At 41.6% G+C, this 22385-nt stretch overlaps 2 protein-coding genes across 5 annotated transcripts in view; both read right to left on the bottom strand.

Annotated features, from left to right (window-relative positions):
* The window catches only part of CLDN2 (claudin 2), a 32498-nt gene extending 29452 nt beyond the window's left edge, over window positions 1-3046 (bottom strand). The window contains exon 1 of the mRNA XM_082447768.1: window positions 2160-3046. The gene's annotated coding sequence lies outside the window, so the exon portion shown is untranslated. The remainder of the gene's footprint in view (window positions 1-2159) is intronic.
* A 12274-nt stretch (window positions 3047-15320) lies between these two features.
* The window catches only part of TBC1D8B (TBC1 domain family member 8B), an 82789-nt gene continuing 75724 nt past the window's right edge, over window positions 15321-22385 (bottom strand). For all 4 annotated transcript variants that reach the window (XM_082447527.1, XM_082447524.1, XM_082447526.1 and 1 more), the window contains 3 exons: window positions 21908-21961; window positions 20453-20547; window positions 15321-18853 (listed from right to left, as the gene is read on the bottom strand). In XM_082447527.1, the coding sequence (XP_082303653.1) occupies window positions 18458-18853; window positions 20453-20547; window positions 21908-21961 (545 nt within the window). In that variant the 3' untranslated portion in view covers window positions 15321-18457. The remainder of the gene's footprint in view (window positions 18854-20452; window positions 20548-21907; window positions 21962-22385) is intronic.

Here is a 22385-nt window from a genome sequence, read left to right as displayed (position 1 = left end):
CCACTTTGAACCCCAGTCTCCTCATCTGTAAAATGGGGAAAGTCATGATGCTTCTTCTCAGGGTTGTTGTAAGGATTCAGTGAGATAATATATGCAAAGTAATTAGCACAACTCCTGGCACATAGTAAAAGCAAATAATAAGTGGTAGTATTCATAGTAATCGTAGTTGTAGTAGTAGGCTAGAGTCAGCTAATGACTGTTTTGTTCAACTAACGACTGATTTATCGGTCATCTCCACCTGAGATCCTTGGCGCCATTTGATGGTTTACCAGTCACAGCATCTTTGTAGTGTTTGTCCCCCATTAAACAAACAAAAAAAAGAAACACAGGCCAAATGTGGCTTCAACTTATTTTTTGTGCTTCAGCAGGAACACCCTTCTTTTGAATTGAATGCAGAAAGCCAACATACCAACCAAATAAAGATGGAGCTGCCCTGGCGGGAGCCACATTGAGAGACACAGAATTCCTACCTTGGGGGGTGGGATGAATTGGGAGATTGGGGTTGACATATATGCACTAATATGTATAAAATAAAAATAAATTTAAAAAATCAAAAAAAAAAAGAATTCCTACCTTGGTGTCCTCTCTAAGTAAAAACGAACTCTCGGGCTTCCCTGGTGGCGCAGTGGTTGGGACTCTGCCTGCCAATGCAGGGGACATGGGTTCGAGCCCTGGTCTGGGAAGATCCCACATGCCGCGGAGCAACTAAGCCCGTGAGCCACAACTACTGAGCCTGCGCGTCTGGAGCCTGTGCTCCGCAACGGGAGAGGCCACGACAGTGAGAGGCCCGCGCACCGCGATGAAGAGTGGTCCCCACTTGCCGCAACTAGAGAAAGCCCTCGCACGGAGACGAAGACCAAACACAGCCAAAAAGAAAGAAAGAAAGAAAGAAAGAATTAACTAAATGTAGATTAAAAAAAAAAAAAGAACTCTCTCCACCCCCTTTCTGTGAGGCACCTTCAGAGATCCCTAGATTGTGAGGAAGACTATTTGGAAACCACTAACCTAAGGGTTAAACCAAGATTGATTTTTAGTCAAAGGGGGATTAGTATTTTAACATGTCCACATGTCCAGTGTTCCGTTTAAAATCCTTGTTTTGGGTCCTAAGCTCCCAGCGTTTCATTTCATTTGAGCATTTCATATCTCAGAAATTGCTCGAGTCCTTGTACCATAGGTAGTAGAGGTTTAAAATCCTTGGAATCCCAATATCCTTGGTTTTAGGGTATTATATAGCATAGAATTACAAATCCCTAAATCCCCAGTGGCTTAAACACCCTAAAACCCTTGGAGCAGTAATTCTTAACTCAGAAAGAGCTCCTCTGACTTCCCCCCTCCTCCCCCATACTGCGCATGTGCCTTTGCTCAGTGACAGCCATTTTGTCTCATTTTCCTCCCAGTCCCCTGCCCTGAAATGGCTTCCAATCCTCTTCCCCAGACATGGTTGCTAAGTGATTGGAATTCACCGTTCTGACTAATCATCAGAGCCCAGTGTGAGTTACCTTGTTATGGGTGTATCCAGTCCTTGTAGCAACTTCAGATCCAGTGCACAAACTCAGGGGAAAAAAAAATCTTTGCAAAACTGAGTCCTTCCTCTGGCTCCACCCTAGCTGGCCCATCCTAGTGCCCCATACTTCCTCATCCCAGCACTGCTGCCTCCCGTTTCCCCCAACCCATAGCAACCGAAAGAGGGCAAATCGGTTGAGTGTGAGACTTCATTTGAGCTGGGCCTTGAAGGATGGGCCCAGGTAGAGATGGAGAGAGAAAACTTTCCAGAAAGAGGCAGCAGTATAAATTCCTTCATTAAACAAATATTTATTGAGCACCTACTCTGTGCCAGGCATTAATATTGTAATGATTAATAGCATGGGCTTTGGAGGCAGATGTATCTGGGTTCAAATACCTGCCACTGTTGGTTCTCTCCATAGGCCCACTCCCCTCAGGTGTCAAGGTCAGCTCTGTGCTCTCAACCCTCTCACTTCCGTCTCTGTCGTCCCTGATTATAACATACACACACACACACACACACACACACACACACTGCACATGCTCATTAAAAGAGTTGCCTATTTTCTCCTCTTTCTCTGGGCAAGGAAAGCCCCCTCCCCGACCCCAGTGGTTGTTACCAACCCCCTCCTCTCTCCCCTCCCCGCGGACTGTACCTGTGTGGTTATCTAGTGGGCAGTTTGTCTCCTCTCCGCCCCAGGCCCCTGCTGTAAAATCGTGGTGAATCCTCCCGAACAAAGTTGTTAGGTGGCCTGAGTTCACTGATTGGACCTATCGGGGGCCTGGTGTTGGTTACTATGTTTTGGGTTTACTCCCCAGCTGGCAAGTCCTGTAGCAACCTCCAGGCAAGCACACAAACCCAGGTAGAAAACCTGGCAAAGAGCGAGTCCTCAGGAAGTGGTAGCCACACCCTCTGCCAGGCATTTGCTGCTCACATTACCCCCATGATCTCCTACAGTACTATAATCGCAACAGTCCTCGGAGAGCGACACCGTTATTATGCCCCTTTATGAATGAGAAAACTAAGAGTTAGGTTTCTGTTCCTGGGTTTGTGTGTTTGCGTGGAGGTTGCTAGGAGCATGGCCCCTTCTAAGTGCCAGGCACTTTACGTTATTACCTCATTTAATCCTTACAACAACCCTGAGACATAAGTACTATTATTATCCCCATTTTATGGATGAGCAAACTGAGGTCCGGAGAGGTAAAGGAATCTGCTCGAGGTTGCACCATGAATCAGTGGCTGAGCCAAGATTTGAGAGATTACAGCATTTGCCCAGGTTACACCAGTGATAAGCAGCAAGACCAGTATTCAACTCTGTCTCACTCCAGAGCCCCAGTGCTTTCAGGAGTTGGAATCTACAGGGCTTGGTGAAGGATTAAATTTGTGGGAGGGCAGGAGAGAAAAGGTTTCAATTCCAGCTGGAGGGAAGTGACTCAGACATTAGGAACAATTCTGGGCCAGGAAGAGCTGAGGGCCACTGAAAGGTGTCACCGAGGGAGGGATATTTGGGGGCCTCCTGCTGGGCAGTGGCAGCCTCTCACGCAGCCTGGGCTCTTTGGGGCACAGGGCTACCAGAGGCCAGAGGCGGATGAGGGACTTCTGTTCCCGCCCCTCAGCGCTGTGCAGCCTCTGTGTGGACCCGGCCCTGGCTGGGTGAGCTTCCTTCTGTCTGAAGGGTCTGGACCCAGAATGAGAAACTACCAACGGCCCAGCTCTCCCGAGATGCGCCAGGAACTGAGTTCGGCACCGCACATGCTTGATCCCGAACAAGGCTCATCAAACGCCAGCAGGGTGGGTGTGCTACCCTCATGCTTACAGATAGGAAATGGGGGCTCAGAGAGGTGAAGTGACCTCAGAGAGGTCAGGAAGTGGGGAAGCTGGGGGAGACCCGGGACTGTGCAGCTACAGAGTGCTGGCTCTTAACCACTTGGCTCCTCCTACCTTTCTACTCATCCCCCTTGAGAGTCTCATAAGGGCAGGCAGCTCACCTGGTCTCCTGTGGCCTACATGGAAGAGAAGCACATAAACTGTCATGCAAAGGCATTTCTAGCCCCATCACTGGGGACGTCTGGGGCTTGGGGCCAAATGTGAATTAAAAGGGGTTGAGGGAGAACCCATGAACAACCTGAAGTCGGGCTCTGGGTTCTTCCAGAAGTCTTCCATCCCTGGGAGAGAACGGCCAGCTCCCACAAGTCCCTAAGCAATTCAACCGCTGTCCATTAACAGCAGGGGAGGCAGCGCCCCCTAGTGGTTGAGCTCTAAACTGAGCCTGGACCGACAGCACCACGCAAGAGATCAGGAGGCCCACGCACCCGGAAGATTCTATGGCTGGCAATTTAGTGCCCGGTGGTTATGGGAACAGGCTCTGGAGTCACACTACACCTGGGTTTCAAATACTGGTTCTTTGCTAGCTAAATGATGATGGCCAAAATAGCAAATTAGTCTGTAAGCCTCAGTTCCTTCATCTATAAGATAGGGATGATAATAATACTAATTTAACAGGGTAATTGTAAGGATTAAATGAGACAATATATGTAAAAGACTTAGCAGAGTACTTGGCACATTACAGATATGAGATAATACATCTGTGTGTGTGGTGTGTGTGTACACATATATCTAATGTGTGCATATATATAATCATTTTCCTTTTTTGACACATGCTGTCATTTCAGTAATTACATCTTTTGTTTTTTTTAAGAGTTCATGTAGAAATGACATTGTGTTTGAACATCGGTAGACAAGGATTTAAACTTCTGATCTATTATTTATCAGCAGGGTACACTTTGTTTTTTGGGGGTTTTTTTTCTCATGGATTTAATTTATTTATTTATTTATTTATTTATTTTTGGCTGTGTTGGGTCTTCGTTTCTGTGCGAGGGCTTTCTCTAGTTGCGGCGAGCAGGGGCCACTCTTCATCGCGGTGCGCGGGCCTCTCACTGTCGCGGCCTCTCCCGTTGCGGAGCACAGGCTCCAGACGCGCAGGCTCAGTAGTAGTGGCTCACGGGCCTAGTTGCTCCGCGGCATGTGGGATCTTCCCAGACCAGGGCTCGAACCCGTGTCCCCTGCCCTGGCAGGCAGATTCTCAACCACTGCGCCACCAGGGAAGCCCTCAATAACCACATCTTTGACTCCTCTTGACTTCCCTATCTAGCTCTATTAGGTCCCTGGTGCCTCCAAGCCTGCTGTCTTGCCCCGAGGGAAGCGCTGTCAACACTTACCTAAGGCTTGTGGGCAAGACGTGGGCTAAGACACTTGCTTTTCTCCAGGGATACTTTCAAGTGCCTCGGACTGTACATCTTTGCCCTTCACTATCCTGTGAATGTTAGTAAGCTTGCTTTACACACATGCTGGGCTCTTTCTGCACTTCAGAGCAGCTTGACTTCCATGATCTCATTTGAGTCTCTTACTACTCCCCATGAGATATTCCCATTTTTCAACGAGAAAATTGAATATGATGGGAAGAGAAGTGATTGGCTCAGGGTTGCACGGCAAGTCAGTACAGGAGCCAAGACTGGACCCCCGAATCTTATGTTGAGTCCAGGGTTTTTCCACCAACGCTTGCAGTCGTCCAGGGCCCTGAGCTCTGGCTAAATGGGACGCGTCTATAACCCAGGATACAGCTTTATTGTTTGGAAGCCACATCACTGCACTCTGACAACAGGTTTCCTGCTTCTGCCGAGGCCAGGGCTGTATCTCCAATAAACTGTCAAACTATGTTATTTTCCTAAAAGAAATGACAGCAAGTTACTAGGACTGGTGACCCAAGACAGCCACATCTCCAACACATGCCAATAATACAATTAAATGTCAGATGACAGGTTTGAGGAGAGATGAACATTATCTCCCCAGCCAAGCTGCGGGCACTGCTGAGAAATTAACTGCTGTCCTGTACTCACAGCCAACTTGATTTAGCCACTCATCTCAGGTTGGACAGAACCATCAGGGTCTCAGAAGGGCAACTCTGCCCTGAGTCAGTACAAAGATTGGGAGGTGTTGATGTGTGTCATCCGCGTGGGTCCCGATGGCAGCACCTGTTTGCAGGCACTAAGGGAAGCAGTATGATAATAGCAGTCGGTGTCATTTGACATGACTCTGCGGGGTAGAGAATGCCTGAGTGTCAGTACCAGAGGCTGGGCTCCTCTCATTCTGAGACACTGGCAGCAGCACAAGCCCTACTGGGATAACAAATCATTGAGCCCAAAGACCTCCTCCTCGGGCCCTATGTTACTTGGAAACCCTGGCAAGCTTGCTTCTCCTATGAGGGGAATCTTGTTACTTCCTCCTGGAGCACTGGATCTCTGAGTGGCACTGAATTTCTGTTTCTGCTGTCACTTTCTCCTCACTCTGTCATTACCATGGCAACCTGAGAGGGAGGCAGCATCAAAATCAACCCCTCCCCAACAGACATGTGTGGAACAGCAAGTGTGCTCTCTCTCATATTAGGGAAAGGGAACATTTTTAACCCTCTCTCCACACTTCACTCTTGGTCCATGGCAGAGAGCAAATTTTTTCACCTACGATTCCGGTGTTTTGTTTTGTTTTGTTTTTCTTCGGTATTTGATAGACCTCTTTCTTAGATCTTCCTGCTTAAGAGCTGCTAATCTGATTGAGATCAGTCATTAGGGTACCAGGGAGCACGGTCATCACAGTGAAAAGTGATATGCTTCTGTGACTATATTGTTGGGTCCACCTGCTCTGGATGATTGGCACAGGCCATATTTGTTCTGAAGACCTTAGCTTCTCAGATTCAGAGGAGAAGGAGTAGCTTAAGTTGTGTTTTCCAATCATTTGTTAAACCAGAGAAACCTACAACAGAAAGAGAGAAAGAGGGGAGGAGGGGTTACCAAGTGTATGCTGAATTCTCGAATCAAGCTTTTATTAATAAATGACACTTTGCTTGCTGTTCTAATAGTTCTGTGTGCATACAGCTTTCACAGTGGAAAGCCTGGAAGAGAAGAAGGGCGAGCGGTGGGATTCAGCCATGAAATCTCCTCCTTCAACCCACAACACCTAGGAAGGTTTGCCCAGGGTCAGAGTCTTGTCCCAGCCCATGTCTACGCTGGACAGAGAGGGTGTACTGCTTCCTTTTCCTCACCTTCCCCTGAGGTCCTCTGAGGACCTGGGGAGCAACTTCAATTTAAATTCAAATTTCATATTGAGCTTCTAGTTGTGTGTAGCTCTTTCATGGACGGCCAGGAGTGACGGGACTATGTCATGAAGTTATGAGCCTGGGAGTAGGGGCTTTGCCTCGGGCTAACAGTGAGAATGTCCCCTGCTTAAAGTGATCCATGGAAACGTGTTTAATTACCAAGCACTTTTGGAAAACTGATGACAATTTCCATAGGTAAGAAAAGTTTACAATAAAAATCCCTTGTTTGTAAACATATCAGATTTTATTAATGGCTAGTAGTTTCTGATGTAGGGGCAGTGTTGTGGGAAGGAAAGAGTGGCAGAATCAGGAGACTTGACTCAGGTACTTGTTCAGGTTCTGTAATACGTTGGACTATTGACCAAGTGTCCTCATCTCTAAAATGGGGACAGTCCTTAGCCTATCAACCTCTTTAGGTTTGCTGGAAATGAGGTTTGAGTGAATAGTTAGATGATGAAGTCACTCTGAAAATTGTAAAATGTTATATAGAGTTGCATTTTAATAAGCCCCGTGAAAGAAACTTCAGTATAATAGTCTGCCTTTCAAAAAGCAGGCATAAGCCCCAGACATTTCTGAGAGAAACCTTTGAAGATCTGGCATAAAAGCCGTTCAGGTAAATTACTGGAGGAACTGAAGCTCGTGGCTTCACTCCTAGAGGTAGCTGAAATATTTCCATTTTTCTGTCTGCCCAACTTTCCTGGATACTCCATTTCCTAATCAACTTGGGGAAGCTGTCCAATAGGCTCTGTGTACAAAACTGTGCATATTGGAGCAGTAGCTTTGCTCGAATTGCTGGGGGTGGTGACGTTTGGTAGCTGCCATTGGCAATGGCTTACAAAATCCCCAATGCATGCTATTTCTCCAAAGCTAGGCTGCCTTCCCATATGAGTATAATGAACATATTATGCCATTCCAAACGTACTCAGCATGTTAGCAAAATGAATTCTTTTTCTAGAAACCACCTTAAGGACTCACGCTATTCAAATTCCAAAAAGATACTGGAAATTTTAAAAAATTCTCTAAAATAGTGGAAAAAATTACAAATAATCTATAAAAGAATTACTGCAGGCACAAGAACAACAGTAAAAATGGTAGAAGACATCCCAACTGACCAAAACTTCTGCTGAATGAAACATAAAAAGTAAGATTAAAGGAGAGTAATGGGAATAAAAATAAAATTATTAAAAGTACCACAGCTTGTGTTTCTCGGAATCATTCTCTGCTTCTAAACGCACACAGGCTTTCTGGTGCCTCTAATCAGAACCTGGCCAAAAACTCCACCCTTCTCACCATCTTCTAAAAGAAATCAAAATACAATAAGTAGTACATGACGATTTTTGTATTTTCCCTCAAGATTTGTATAGGAGAGAAAGTCCATATCAAGGAGCACGTGGCCATCTGCCATCTCACTGCTCCTGTCAGGAGCAGTGGACTTTCTCTCCTATAACCTCACAAATCTTGAGGGAATCATTTATTTAAATTAATTAATTTATTTATTTATTTTTGGCTGTGTTGGGTCTTCCTTGCTGTGCATGGACTTTCTCTAGTTGTGGCAAGTAGGGGCTACTCTTCATTGTGGTGCGCGGGCTTCTCATTGCAGTGGCTTCTCTTGTTGCGGAGCACGGGCTCTAGGCGCGCGGGCTTCAGTAGTTGTGGCACGTGGACTCAGTAGTTGTGGCACGCAGGCTCAGTAGTTGTGGCTCACGGGCCTAGTTGCTCCGCGGCATGTGGGATCTTCCCAGACCAGGGCTCGAACCCGTGTCCCTTGCATTGGCAGGCTGATTCTTAACCACTGTGCCACCAGGGAAGTCCCAAGAATCATTCTTGAAGGCTCAACATAGCATCTGTTTCTTCAGCCCTCCTAAATATAATTCTATAGCCATTGATACCCTGTAATAAATTGCTTCCTCTTTAAACTAGCTAGAGTGGCTTCTGCTCTCTGAAACTGAACCCTGACCAATGAAGGATGTAGTACCAGGAGTGCTCAGAGGCAATAATGTTTCCAGAAAATGGGGGGACTTCCCTGGTGGCGCAGTGGTTAAGAATCTGCCTGCCAATGCAGGGGACAAGGGTTCGAGCCCTGGTCCGGGAAGATCCCACATGCCGCGGAGCAACTAAGCCCGTGTGCCGCAACTACTGATCCTGCGCGTCTGGAGCCCGTGAGCCACAACTACTGAAGCCCGTGCACCTAGAGCCCGTGCTCGGCAACAAGAGAAGCCACCGCAATGAGAAGCCGACGCACCGCAACGAAGAGTAGCCCCCACTCGCCGCAACTAGAGAAAGCCTGTATGCAGCAACAAAGACCCAACACAGCCAAAAAATTAATAAATAAATAAATAAAAATTTATTAAAAAAAAAAGAAAAGAAAATGGGGAACTGGAATTGATTAGATAGCCTGATTGGATTTGAAAGCAGTGATAATTCTGTTAGTATTAGAAGATGAGATGCTGGTAGTTCATGACACATAATGGCAAACCAATCAAATCATCACCGGTGGGCATCTACAATGAAGTGCCTATTGAACGCAAGGCTTGATGGTCCAAGTAGCTGCTACTACAGATTATTTGGGCACTAATGATGAACTCAAGAACTATGGAGTGGGATAACTTCTAACTGTGCTCTAGAGGTTTAAAAAAAGAAAATGGCGATCATCTTAGGATTTAAATTCCCAGCTCAAGAAACAGAGGACAGTAAGTTTGTATTCTCTTATCTCTTGTTGACAAAGACCCCAGACCGATTGGAACCAGAAGGCTGATGATGCTCACTCCCACTTACCTGACCACCAACCAGTCAGAGGAATGTCCACGAGCTGCTCATGCCACCTTTGAACCATTACTATAAAACTTCTCAGTACCCCCTCCAGGTCGGGACAGACAGTTTTGAGGGCATTAGCCCCTTGTGGCCCCCTTTGCCTGGCAAAGCAATAAAGCTATTCTTTTCTACTTCACCCAAGACTCTGTCTCCAAGAATTAATTTAGTGTCGGGGCACAGAGGCCAGATTCGGCTTCACATAGCTGAAAATTAGAGTCTTATCCTATGGGTTTTTGAATTGCAATATACATTGAACTCACAGCCTTTCCAGGTGTCACTTTTGGGAAAGTAAGGGCATGTGTTTGGCTAGATGAGACCTCCCAGAATAGAAACGAGGATGTTTGGGTGAATTCAGATGACTCTAAGTACTTCACCAATGAGACTTCTTTGCCCTAGAAGCATCCCTAGTTTGATGAGGTTGGTCCTGCCTTGCCTGAACATCCTCAGGTTACTTGCGAGGGAATGCTAATTTTCCTCATGTACCATCCCTACCACCTCTCATTGTTTCCAGACCTATAACTAGAGTTAGAACACAGTACGCTCCAAGGATACAAATATAAGTCTGAACTGGAAGGAGGAAATTGCAAAAGTTTGCTAACTTATAATGGCAGAAATTTGGAGAATACATGTGGGAATGTATTTTAAGGATACTATACCTTGGAGGAAGGAATGTAATTTTAGATTGGGCCAAATATATTAACACCTGAATACTTACCAGAGGTTCTGGATTCAATTACTAGCTTGCCCAATTGCCAGTGGTTCTATTTGCTTGGTTGATTGAAGCCAAGGCTGAAAATTAGCCCATAGTAAATGAAGTTGATATGCCAGATATCCTTGGTATAATGTAGAGGAAGATCTCCAAAGGCTTAAGGAAGTAGAAACATTGCAATACATTTATGATACATGTAGGATACCTACATGTAGGATACATGTAGGATACCTACATCCTAACCATGTCCCCCAACAGGACCTAGGGGATGTTCTCTTCCCCAAGACATTGAAAAATACACTGATGAAAGGAGCCTTATCACTCTTGGAACATGCTACAGTGATAGTCTTGAGTAGGCCAGAAATAGAGATGAGAGATGCTGCCACTGAAAGTAATTTGCTAATTTCAATGAGAATAATGGGATCTTAGAATAGCAAAGAACAAGCGGCAGCACTTAATGACCAGAGATGGGGTGAGCATGGTAAACATGACAGAAGCATGGTCAGAGAAGTAATCTAAAGTTTTTGACCTGCAGAGAAATTTGGTAATGGCTAATTGTTCTTCAGAGCCTTTAGATGGAAATAGATGAGCAACCTACTAATTCCTACTTGATCTGCATAGCCAAAACAGTTCTCTCTGGTGAATAAAGATCTAATTGGACATATATACACTACCAAAGGTAAAACAGATAGCTAGTGGGAAGCAGCCGCATAGCACAGGGAGATCAGCTCGGTGCTTTGTGACCACCTAGAGGGGTGGGATAGGGAGGGTGGGAGGGAGGGAGACACAAGAGGGAAGAGATATGGGAACATATGTATATGTATAACTGATTCACTTTGTTATAAAGCAGAAACTAGCACACCATTGTAAAGCAATTATACTCCAATAAAGATGTTTAAAAAAAAGATCTAATTTGAGTTATTATGATGGAGATTCATGGCCTCTTGAAGCCGAATCCTGCCTCTGTACCCAGACACTGAATTAAATCTCGGACAGAGTTTTGGGTGAAGTAGAAAAGAATAGCTTTATTGCTTTGCCAGGCAAAGGGGGCCACAGCGGGCTAATGCCCTCAAACTGTGTGTCCCCGACCTGGATGGGGTACTGAGAAGTTTTATAGTAATGGTTCAAAGAGGGCGTGATCAGCTCGTGGACATTCTTCTGATTGGTTGGTGGTGAGGTAAGTGGTCGTCAGCATCATCAGCCTTCTGGTTCCAGCTGGTCTGGGGTCTACGTGCTTGTGGGCAGCAGTTAACTTCTCCCACCTAGCGGTGGTTTCAGTATCTGCAAAACAGCTCAAAGATATTGTAATATATGTCCCTCGAGGGGGAACCAGGACCGTGCCCCAAGGCTGCACTATTGTTTCTCTTGACTGTTCCTTCCTTGTCTCCGCATCCCCTCCCTTCCCTGATTAGCAACTGTTTGAACCTGCTCCCTGGAACCCAGGGAAGGTCATGAAGGCCGAATGAAGCCTATTTCCTGTAATCAAGAAATGGGGGACACAGGAAGGCTTTTGTGTGCCCAGGAGCCCCACAGGGTCCGTCTCGATATGAGTCTCACCTATTTGCAGATCTGAGTCAGTTCACACACCCAGAGGCCCTGGAAGGGAAAGCCAGGTACCCTTGAGGAGGCAATACCATAAGCATGTGTTGTAGATTTTCTTCCTAGCTTTCCTTTTTCCTTCTAGCCAGAGGGGGCCTGTGGTCATTTACCAGGGTAGCCATGCACTGGGCAACTGGAAACACTCATACTTCTCAGTCTTTTGGACACTATGAGTTCACATTCATCCAGGACCAGTGTTGGGGGCAGGGGGAGAGTTTAGAGCACAACGGTCATCCATTGGTTGGAGTCAGGGCTTATGGAGTTAAGAAATATAATTTTATCCTGAATCCATCTACAATGGGTCCAGAGGATCTGCAAGTACATCATATGGTTCTTAGTTTATGAATGAATATTTGAAATAGCAATACTCAGCCACTGGCAGACCTACCACTTTTGCTCCCTGACTGGTGTAATAAGGGCTATTTACGGTAGGAAGGGCCAGGTAGAATTCACCGTATCTGTCAATACTGTATCCCTGGGGAAATCACACAGATGAGTGCCCACCAAAGATCTGAAGGATGTGTGTGTGTATGTGAGGTGGGAGGTGATTTCTAGTACATCCTCATTTAACTTGCCTGTTTGGCCTGTGCAAAAGGTATGCAGGTCTTAGAGAATGATAGTTGATAATCAAAATTTAATAATCAATGCCAAACATGACTTTTCTAAAAGCTAGATAAATCGTAAGAAACTGCAGAACACTGGCAACACCAAGATCTTAAAAGCAGCCATAAAGAAAAGACATTACCCTCAAAGGAAGACAAACAGAATTAGAGGCTAGGAAATCTACTGCTTGGTGCTTTTGGGATGGCGGAAAAGGTGTAGTTCTGATGACAGAAATGGAAGCTGCAGTATAATGTGAGATTAAGGATAAAATGCCCTTCTGCCGGTGATTGGAAGCCCAGGAATGTAGCTACCAGGATGATTTGCTTACCTGACCTCGAGGGATTCAGTGCTACAGGGCTCCTGGTGTCACATGTATCAATCTTACTTCAGATAGCCAATGAAATAGATTCTGGCTGGCAAAAGCAGAAAAAGACTTTATTGAACTGTTGGGGCTCACAGATGCACTAAGAAGTTCCTCCTCCCCCCCCAAAATAAGGGGGGATAAAGTCTGGGCATCCACAAGCACTTTAAGTCCTACTTCAGAACCAGAGTGTTGATGTGGAGATGCCACCACTGCCACCAGAATGTATTCTCCACTTTCCCTCCTGCTTTGCTATAGATTGAGAAATTCAGGCAGAAGCAACTGATTAACCAGTCCTTGGTCACATGGCTACAAGGGGCAGGGATTCTGGGAAAGCAAAATCTGGTCTTTCATATGTTGGGCAGAAAACTGATGAGTGGTTGTTAGGGGTGGGGAGAGAGTGGTGACTATGAAGGGATGGACCGCATGAGGGAGTTTTATGGGGTGAGGGAATTCTAATTGTGCTCTGTATTCTGATTGTGGTGATGGTCACAGGAATACATACCTGCCTTTAAAATGCATAGAATTGTACACCAAAAAGTAGTTAATTTATTGTATAATTTAAATAAACAAATAAATAAAACACAACTACGGTCTGATGACCAGTTGCAGAAATGAGGACTGCAGTAGCTACCCATAGCTTCTTTTAGGTACATAATTATATAGAGCAATCAATTTATTTCCCTACTTCTCCTCTACTATTTTATATAAGGTGAGTTGATAGTAGTTAACTTTTTGTAGTCCACACGTTACAGGATATCAAGATGGGACTGAGATTGAATTAGGAGGAGTGGACATTACCCATCGATGGATCCAAGTGACCAACAGAAACTTGGATTTTCCCTTAGGAGAGAAGATTAGTGCATTTTTGTTGGTATGGGGGAGATTTATGTTATGACAGGCAGCAGCATACCACTGATGCTATTAGCTCTTATGTAGAAGTATGGGAAGAAGGGTGTGCTGCGTGGGAAAAGAGGTGAATAACATAGATGCTTGTGGTGGACACACTCTACAATGCACCCCCTATAACCCCTGCCTCCTGATGCTCATGCCCTTGTGCAATCCTCCCCCCTTGAAAGTGCACGGGACCTGTGACTTGCCTTTAACCAACAGAATATGGCAAAGGGGATATGTCACTACTGTGAGATTATATTATTTTTTTTAAACATCTTTATTAGAGTATAATTGCTATACAATGGTGTGTCAGTTTCTGCTTTATAACAAAGTGAATCAGCTATACATACACATATATCCCCATATCTCCTCCCTCTTGCGTCTCCCTCCCACCCTCCCCATCCCACCCCTCTAGGTGGTCACAGGGCACCGAGCTGATCTCCCTGTGCTATGCGGCTGCTTCCCACTAGCTATCTATTTTACATTTGGTAGTGTATATATGTCCATGCCACTCTCTCACTTCGTCCCAGCTTACCCTTCCCCCTCCCCGTGTCCTCAAGTCCATTCTCTACATCGGCGTCTTTATTCCTGTCCTGCCCCTAGGTTCTTATTATATAAGACGCTACCTTGCTAGCAGACTTGCTTTAGAAACTCTCCTTGCTGGACTGATGAAGTAAGTGGCCATTTGGGGGAAGCCCACACGGCAAAGTTGGGCAGCCTGAAGAAGTTGAGGGCAGTTGCTGGGAGCTGAGTAAAGCCTCTAGGAGCTGAGGGTGGCCTCCAGGAGACCACCTACAAGAAGCTGGGGCCTCCAGACCTATAACCATATGGAAATGATTTCTGTCAATAGCCTGAGTGAGCTTGGAAGTGGATTCTTCCCCAGTTAAGCCTCTACGTGAGAACCAGCTTGGCTGACACCTTGGTTTTGCAGCCTTATGAGATCCTAAGCAGAGGACCCAGCTAAGCTGAGCCCAGAGGCCTGACGCATTGAAATGCTGAGACAATGTGTGTTGTGATAATTTGTTACACAGCAAGAGGAAGCAAATAGAGTGCTCAATGTCCATTCCAGCCTCTTAGTGTGCCTTCCTGTACTGCAGGGGCTAAAAAGCTACGAGCACATTTCCCAGATTCCCTTGCAACTAAGATTCTGGAGATATTACAGGCCAATGAGATGCACACTCGTGAGACTTAAATGGCAGAAGGGAGGTGGGGGCTATGCTTCTGCCATTTCTGCTGGTAAACATGGTTGTGCAGATGTTTGGTGGTTCTATTGCAATTTAGTCACTAGCTTGTGGGTGCTGAGAGGCAGGGTGCTTGGCATCCGTTTTGCTGGTATAAATCATAGCAGGCGGAGCGTGGTTCTGGAAGTAGCAGCTGTAGCGCTGGCTTTTCATCATGGGGTAGGAAGTAGCAGTTTCCTAACAGCAGAAGAATTAGCAACCCCCTTGGTGGCCTGGTTCTGTGGTATAGCTTTGGAAATTGTTCTTGAAAGTGCAATTTAGAGTCAGTCCTCTTGGTAATTCTGTAAGCCACTTAATATCTGGTAATAAATCTTTTCCTGCCTAAACTAATGAGAATGAATTCTGTTCTCTGCAACTGAACCTTAACTAATATAGGAGGGAAGTCCTCAAGTGATGATAACTGAGTTAAGTATCCATAAAAGTACATCATAATAAATAATAGTAAGATCTTTAAGTAAGCCATTCTTCATATTTATTTAACAGATTTATAACATTTATTTTTATAAAGACCAGTAAAGCCACTTTATAACAATTTAATGCATAAGGTATAATGCACTGGTTCAGTGTGACACAACTACATAAGATTTTAAACATTAAGAACAACCCATTTGCTTAACAAGGTAGCAACTACAAAACCATGTGTTCAGCTTATGTCTCCTGCAGATTCAGAAAATAAATGTTCGTCTTTTTAACTTGCATTTATAATCTTTCTGCAATTCAGAAATCTTTAGGTATTCAATTTTAATTAATCTAGGCTAAAATACAATACTAAGTAATCTTCAATATTCTGATTTAAAAATCATCAAATATTAATGACATATGTTCTTAAGAAAGTATCTTTTTTGTAAATACAACTGACAAAATGTTCAACAAAGTATGTGCAATAGTGCCTTTGTATATAAGCATAGAGCCTTGTGTCTTTATAGAGCTATTGTAGTGTAATTTAACAATCATTGCTTAATAGCAGATGTGTGATAGTTCACATATAAACTATTAATTAAACTCTAAAATTTGGACATGTTTCAGGCAAATAATTTCTGAGAAAAGGCACAGATGTTTATTTACCAACTATCTCTTTAAGTGGTAATTTCCTTGAGAAGACAAAGTTGACAAAATCATTTTAAAGACACTACTAGTAAGTGTTTGGCCAAGCCCAATTTACAAAATTTTCAAAGGGTCAACTTGAAAATTCTTGAATATCTCTGAAAATAACATATCCTGTGGTGATGAAGCCCTCTGTGTTAGGCTTTGTTCACAATGGATTCTTGCCAAAGGCTGACTATACCAATTCTTTTCCAGAAAGGGAGACTTCTTGGGTTGTCCTAAAGGATATCTGCCCTTTCATTGTTTCAAATTTGAAAAGTCAGAAGGCTTAAAACCAAAGTCTTTTGTGAAGAAAGAAGCGCCAATGGATGACTTCTCCCCACAATTTCCTAAATCAACTGATTAATAAATTGTTCTTATCAGAAACAGCACAGAAGATTGGATAGGTGTGTTTTTTCTCTTTAAAGTGCTAACAAAGCCCATTATCTCTAAATGAACTTTCATTGTAATGACTGAAATATAAGCAGCATAAAGTATATAGAAATTACACATCTAAATCAAATAGATTACAACTTTTTAGATAGATGCCAAAATTCTATACATTATCTTAACAATCATTACGCACAAGTACAGGCACACCTTGCATGTTGCAGGTTTGGTTCCAGATCACTGCGATAAAAGCAAATATTGCAATAAAGCGAGTCACGTGAATTCTTTGTTTTCCCAGGGTGTACAAAAGTTACGTTTACACTATAGTGTAGTCTATTAAGTGTGCAATAGCATTATGTATAAAATAACGATGTAAATACTTTAAACGTATTATTGCTAAAAAATGCTAACCATCACCTAGGCCTTGGGTGAGACGTATTAGTAACATCAAAGATCACTGATCATTTAAGTCTTTTGTCATTTACAGACAGTTCTGGGTGTACTCTGATGCTTTTGCAAAAATGTTCCTATAAAAGGGCTTCATCTTCAAGGAATTCATTGAAAAGACTCTGACAAGTACAGGTTTCTGGTAACTGACTATACTGCTGAACTGAATAAATAAGCATTTTCAGAACTCTAATGGAAAACTGTTGAATTCATAAAAGTGTTAACAAAAGATCAAGATGGAAAAAAATTAATTACATGGGACTGAGTGAACTGATGAGGATGATTATAATTTTTGTGACTTTCCGTTTGAATAAAAAAAAAATCCCACAAGAAAAAATAAAAGATCACTGATCCCAGATCACGATGACAACATAATAATAATGAAAAAGTTCCAAATATTGCGAGAATTACCAAAATGTGACCCAGAGACGCAAAGTGAGCAAATGTTGTTGGAAAAATGGCACTGATAGACTTGCTCAATGCAGGGTTGCCATAAGCCTTCATTTTCAATAAAACTGTAGTATCTGTGGGAATTCCCTGGCAGCCCAGTGGTTAGGATTCCGCGCTTTCACTGCCGAGGGCCTGGGTTCAATCCCTGCAGGCAACTAAAATCTTGCAAGCTACAGCAGCCAAAAAAACCCAAAAATCCAAAAACAAAAAAAAATGTAGTACCTATGAAGCACAATAAAGTGAAGCACAATGAAATGAGGTATGCCTATATACTTTATGAACTTGCCAGACTAATACAATAATTCAGTCTATCTAATGTAACTTAAAATATGACTGGTGAAAATCCAAAATCTAAAACTAGAACCAAAGCAGTCTCAAGCTACTCTGAGACAAATGCCACAAAGAGCAGTGCTCGGAATTTCAAGTAATTTCTCAGTCTAATGAGAGACCTGTACACAGTTAATTGTACTGTTTATTAACCCTTCTGAATTGGCTGGCTTTAACCAGCTCAAATCCAAATCCAAAATCGTTTTTCCTTATATCGGCCCAGAGTTTTGAGTTCTTTATTTTTATCAGTAACAGAGCTACAAGTGTGTCAGCAGCTTCTGAACTGCTCAGGTAGGGAGAAGATAGAATTCATTAAAAAACCATTTATTATTAGAAGGCTGAATGAGACTAACTTTAAAAAGTTAATATTATTTCAGTTAGATAACGTGAAAATGAGGTTCCCATATGGTAATCTTCTAGATAATTAAGGCTACAGATCTAAGAGCCTGGTTTTCTAAAGCATTCTAATAGGACTGAGGCAATTTGGAAAGTAGGATTTAGCAATATGACGTGTCAGCATCACTAATACTCAAACGTAACACCACATTTTCAAAAATCATCAGTAATTCATATGTAAATAGCAGCACAAACTAGTAATTTCCTTGCTAAAAGTGATATGGTGGTGCCCTCTGGTGGTAACATTTAGCATTTAGCATACTCCCCCTGATATTGCATACCTTGTGAAATATAAAAAGTATATTTGTATTAGAGAATATCAAAATTAGATAACACCACAAAGGAATGAATCATTGTGCTTCCAAATATCTTCTTTTTAACCTTCAAATACATTGGTAACAAGATAAATCCCTGATCCCTACTCCTAGGAATCAAGCTGACGCCTATGAGAATCTTGGTAAATGCCTATAATAAGCAATTCCTGTTAAAAGATTTACTTCCTGGTTCTAGAACTTAGCTGAGAGGTTTTTGCATTTTCTAGTTTGGCTTTTAGATCTATGGGTTTCTCAAAAAACTTCACCAATGCTGGTTCATTCAACAAAGAGGCGAGAATCTGTTCAAATGCAAATGACCACTGAGGTTCTTCCCTGAGAGAGGAGGGATCTTTCTCTAAGTGGCTCTCTGTTTGCCCCTCACTGGGTCCTCCAGAAGCACAGACTGCACCAGACAATCCTTTGGTTGATGACGCAGGGTTATGGAGTTTCCTTCCAACTTCTTCCATCCTGAGCAAAAGGTTGGTTACAACAGCAATGGCTTGATATAATAACTCTTCTTCAGGGTCCCCGTGAAATAAGTTATATAGTGTCTTTGAAAACTGAATAAATTGCGACTAGAAGACACAAGTTAGAAATATCACATTTGATATTAGACTTAGCAAATATCAGGAGAACTTAGAAGTGAATAGTCTTCTATTTAGAATTTGTACCATATAACCTTCACCACAGAAGTTATAAGAACTGATGATTAATCCACAAATAAATCTTGATTCTAGAAAGATGGGTATGAACCATGAAAGAAAATTCCACTTAAGTCTTCTCATCTGTTGCCTAATAACAGTAAGTTATATACATATATTATATATACAATAATTCTTGGACAGTATCTGCCAGCATTCCATCAATGTTAGGTGGTACTTTTAATTAGGCAAAGTCCCATATTTCCTTACATGTAAATCATCCATTCATTAACCAATCTTAATGAACAGATTAAGAATGAGTTCCCCTTGATCTCCCCGAAGGGCTAGAGTGGGCAGCTCCACTAGGATGACTTAAATTTAAGGAAGAATGTTTTGGGACCTATCTAGTAGTACAAGGTAGCTCTAAGGAGCCCATTTGGACATGTTTCTCTTTAAAGGCTAAGGTGGGGCCCAAGTAAAGAAATAAACTGGATTGTCTGCTAATTGCCTCTAGATAATCCATAGACATTCTTAGAAGATATTTGTCAATTAAAAAAGAAACTATTCCAACACAAAAGTCCTATAAGTCAATCATGCTACCAGAAAAGTTTATATGTAAATAAAAAGCAAATAAAAAAGATAAACTTCACAAAAATGTATTGTGCCATACTTTAAGTTTTATTTCTCTTTCTTTCTTAGTCTGTAATACTGTTTATTTAATAAAAATTTAGAATAAATATATCATGATTAATTTTAAAATGTACTTATTTAACTATCAAATTACCTAGTCCACTGAGAAAAACTACGCTATTTCATATTTCTCATTTTGGTGAAGTTCTGGGAATCCTCAGTATCTATACCAAAAGATTTAAAAAATTTTTTTAATTTATTTTTTGGTCACGTCGTGCGGCATGCGGGATCTTAGTTCCCCGACCAGGGATCGAACCCGTGCCTCCTGCCCTGGGAACGCAGAGTCTTAACCACTGGACTGCCAGGGAAGTCCCTATACCAACAGATTTTAATTAAAAAAATATAAGAACATATAATGACTGAATAGCATGTAAGAAAGAGATGGATTTAGAATTGTGTCAATAGTAGTCATTAATACTGTCTGAGCAGGTTCAAGATGATTAGGAACTAGGGTGTGACCTATTTCAATTATTATTCCTACTACCTAGCATTGGGCATGTCATCTAGTAGGCACTAAGAAATACTTACTGAATAAGTGAACATTTCTAATAAAGCTGGAAATAAAAAACACTGAAATATATATTATACACACATCTTTTCTACAGGTACAAATGTCACAGCAGAGGACTGTAATGAAACTCTAGATGCATTTAAATGTTTAAAGTAGAAAATCATTTAAAAATTTACTCCCCCTCTTCTATACTCATTTGAAACTTACAGAGATGATGCATAGATTATTTATTTTTGTAATAGCATGTTAGCTATTTTAGATTTGGATACACCCACATTCATTTATACAAAAATACACAAGTAAACCAGAATTTTTCTTTGAAAATACTATACCTGATTCATTCTTGGTAAATCCTTAATGTTTTCTTCTTTTTTCAAAAGCTCATCTTGCCATTGACTTAGATATGCTTGAATATCAACTTTTTCTTCTCCTCAATGAGGGGAATAAAACCATTTCATAATGAACAGCCCACTATATTTTCCCAAATCCCCAAAAGAACATTATGATGGAAAGATATTTCATTGAGATATAAGATTCTACATTTTTTACTCCAGAAATTGATCTGACTATACTTTTTATTTCACTCACTGGCTCTCAAAATACATCCTCCACTTCCGTTAAACTAAAACTTTTACTTTGGAAAGGCTGGGGACTAGAGGAAGAAGGATGCCTTTTAGATTAAACAGTACATGATGTAAATTTCATGTAGACGTTCTCATGCATACCGCTAAGTTTAAAATAGCTTCTATATGATGTTCTTAGTATGCAGTTACCATAGCATACTATGGTGACTCTCTTTCAAAAATTCAAAACAGTACTTATTCATTCATTCCTTTGAAGAGTTTAATCACAATGATATTAATGGGACTTCATTAATAATTATTTAGATCTCTTAGAAAACTAGGATATACTGAACAACCTGGCGAAGTTATCATATTTAAGCAGATCTTCAGCAATTATTTTTTAACTAACTGTTACTCAAAAACATAAAAAGAATGATGGACCTTTGGAGAACAATTTGACAACCTCTATCAAAATATTAAATGTGCAAATTCTTTGTTATCCAGCATTCTCATACCTCTATGAATTTATCCTATCCTAAAGAAATATGTGCAAAAGTATCATAAAATGTAAGTGTAAAAATGTTTGTTGGAGAAGAGTTTGCAATATAATTAATTGGAAACAACCTAAATGTTCATCAATATTGAGCTAGTTACTGAAATAAATGATGGTACAACCAAACAGTGGAATACTCTGCACCCATTAAAAGGAATAAGATAGATCCAAATGTACTGACATGAAAAGATGTCCATGATATACTACAAAATCAAAAAAGCAAATTGTAGAACAATATTTATGAAATGTTTCTTTTTTAAAAGGAGAGAGATGTCTATATTTGTTTATACATGGAAACAGGTCTGGAAAGAATACAGACCAAAATGTTTTCACATTTACTTCAGGGTGGAGTTGGGTGAGGGTATGAGGATTTCTGTACCATTTAAATTCTTTTTATAAGGATTATCTATTACTTATGTAATTGAAATTAATATTTTCAAATAATAAAATTAAATAAATACGGGTCATTTACATTGTATTTTCTATAACTTCTGAGACTTAAGTATCAAGAGAAGAAGAAGAAATTGTTAAACTAAAACAAAGGAACTGAAAAAGCTCTCAGGACAAATCAATCAATAGACTTTAAAAGGAATCCACGTTTCCCCTTTGTGTAGTTAACCCTATTTACAAAAACAATAATTTAAACTAAATGATACTCCTAGATCATATACCTTTAGGGCTGTTTTTTGCTGACTCTGCTTCCTTCTCCTTTGCAGGCTTGGAAACTAGAGGAAAAGAGGACAACTGCATTTTGTAAAGTATTTAACAAATACCTTTTGAAAGTAAAATAATATTTTGTATAAAGACTTATAAGCACACTTTATTTTCTTCAATTCAGCAAACCAATTATAGCTAACCTGACCTCCTATCATTAGACGGCAAAGTATTCAAGAACTTTAAAAAGAACACTGGGGAAAAATCCATATAAAAAATCTTAGAAGGAAGTATACCAAATATTAAGTATTTATTTCTGGGTGGTATGTGGTATTTTCTTCCTTGTGATTTTCTTCAAATTAAATTGTATTACTTCTTTTATTAGGGAAAACACACACACACACACACACACACCGGAAGTCAAAAGACTGAGCTACTAGTCCTGATTGTGGTAAAACCTCATTGAAAACTCTTACACGAGTCACTTCTCCTTTC

This window comes from Balaenoptera physalus (genome assembly GCF_965194825.1).
Source record: "Balaenoptera physalus genome assembly, chromosome: X".
In the NCBI taxonomy this organism is placed as follows: Eukaryota; Metazoa; Chordata; class Mammalia; order Artiodactyla; family Balaenopteridae; genus Balaenoptera; species Balaenoptera physalus.
This window is presented reverse-complemented; position numbering and strand designations above follow the sequence as displayed.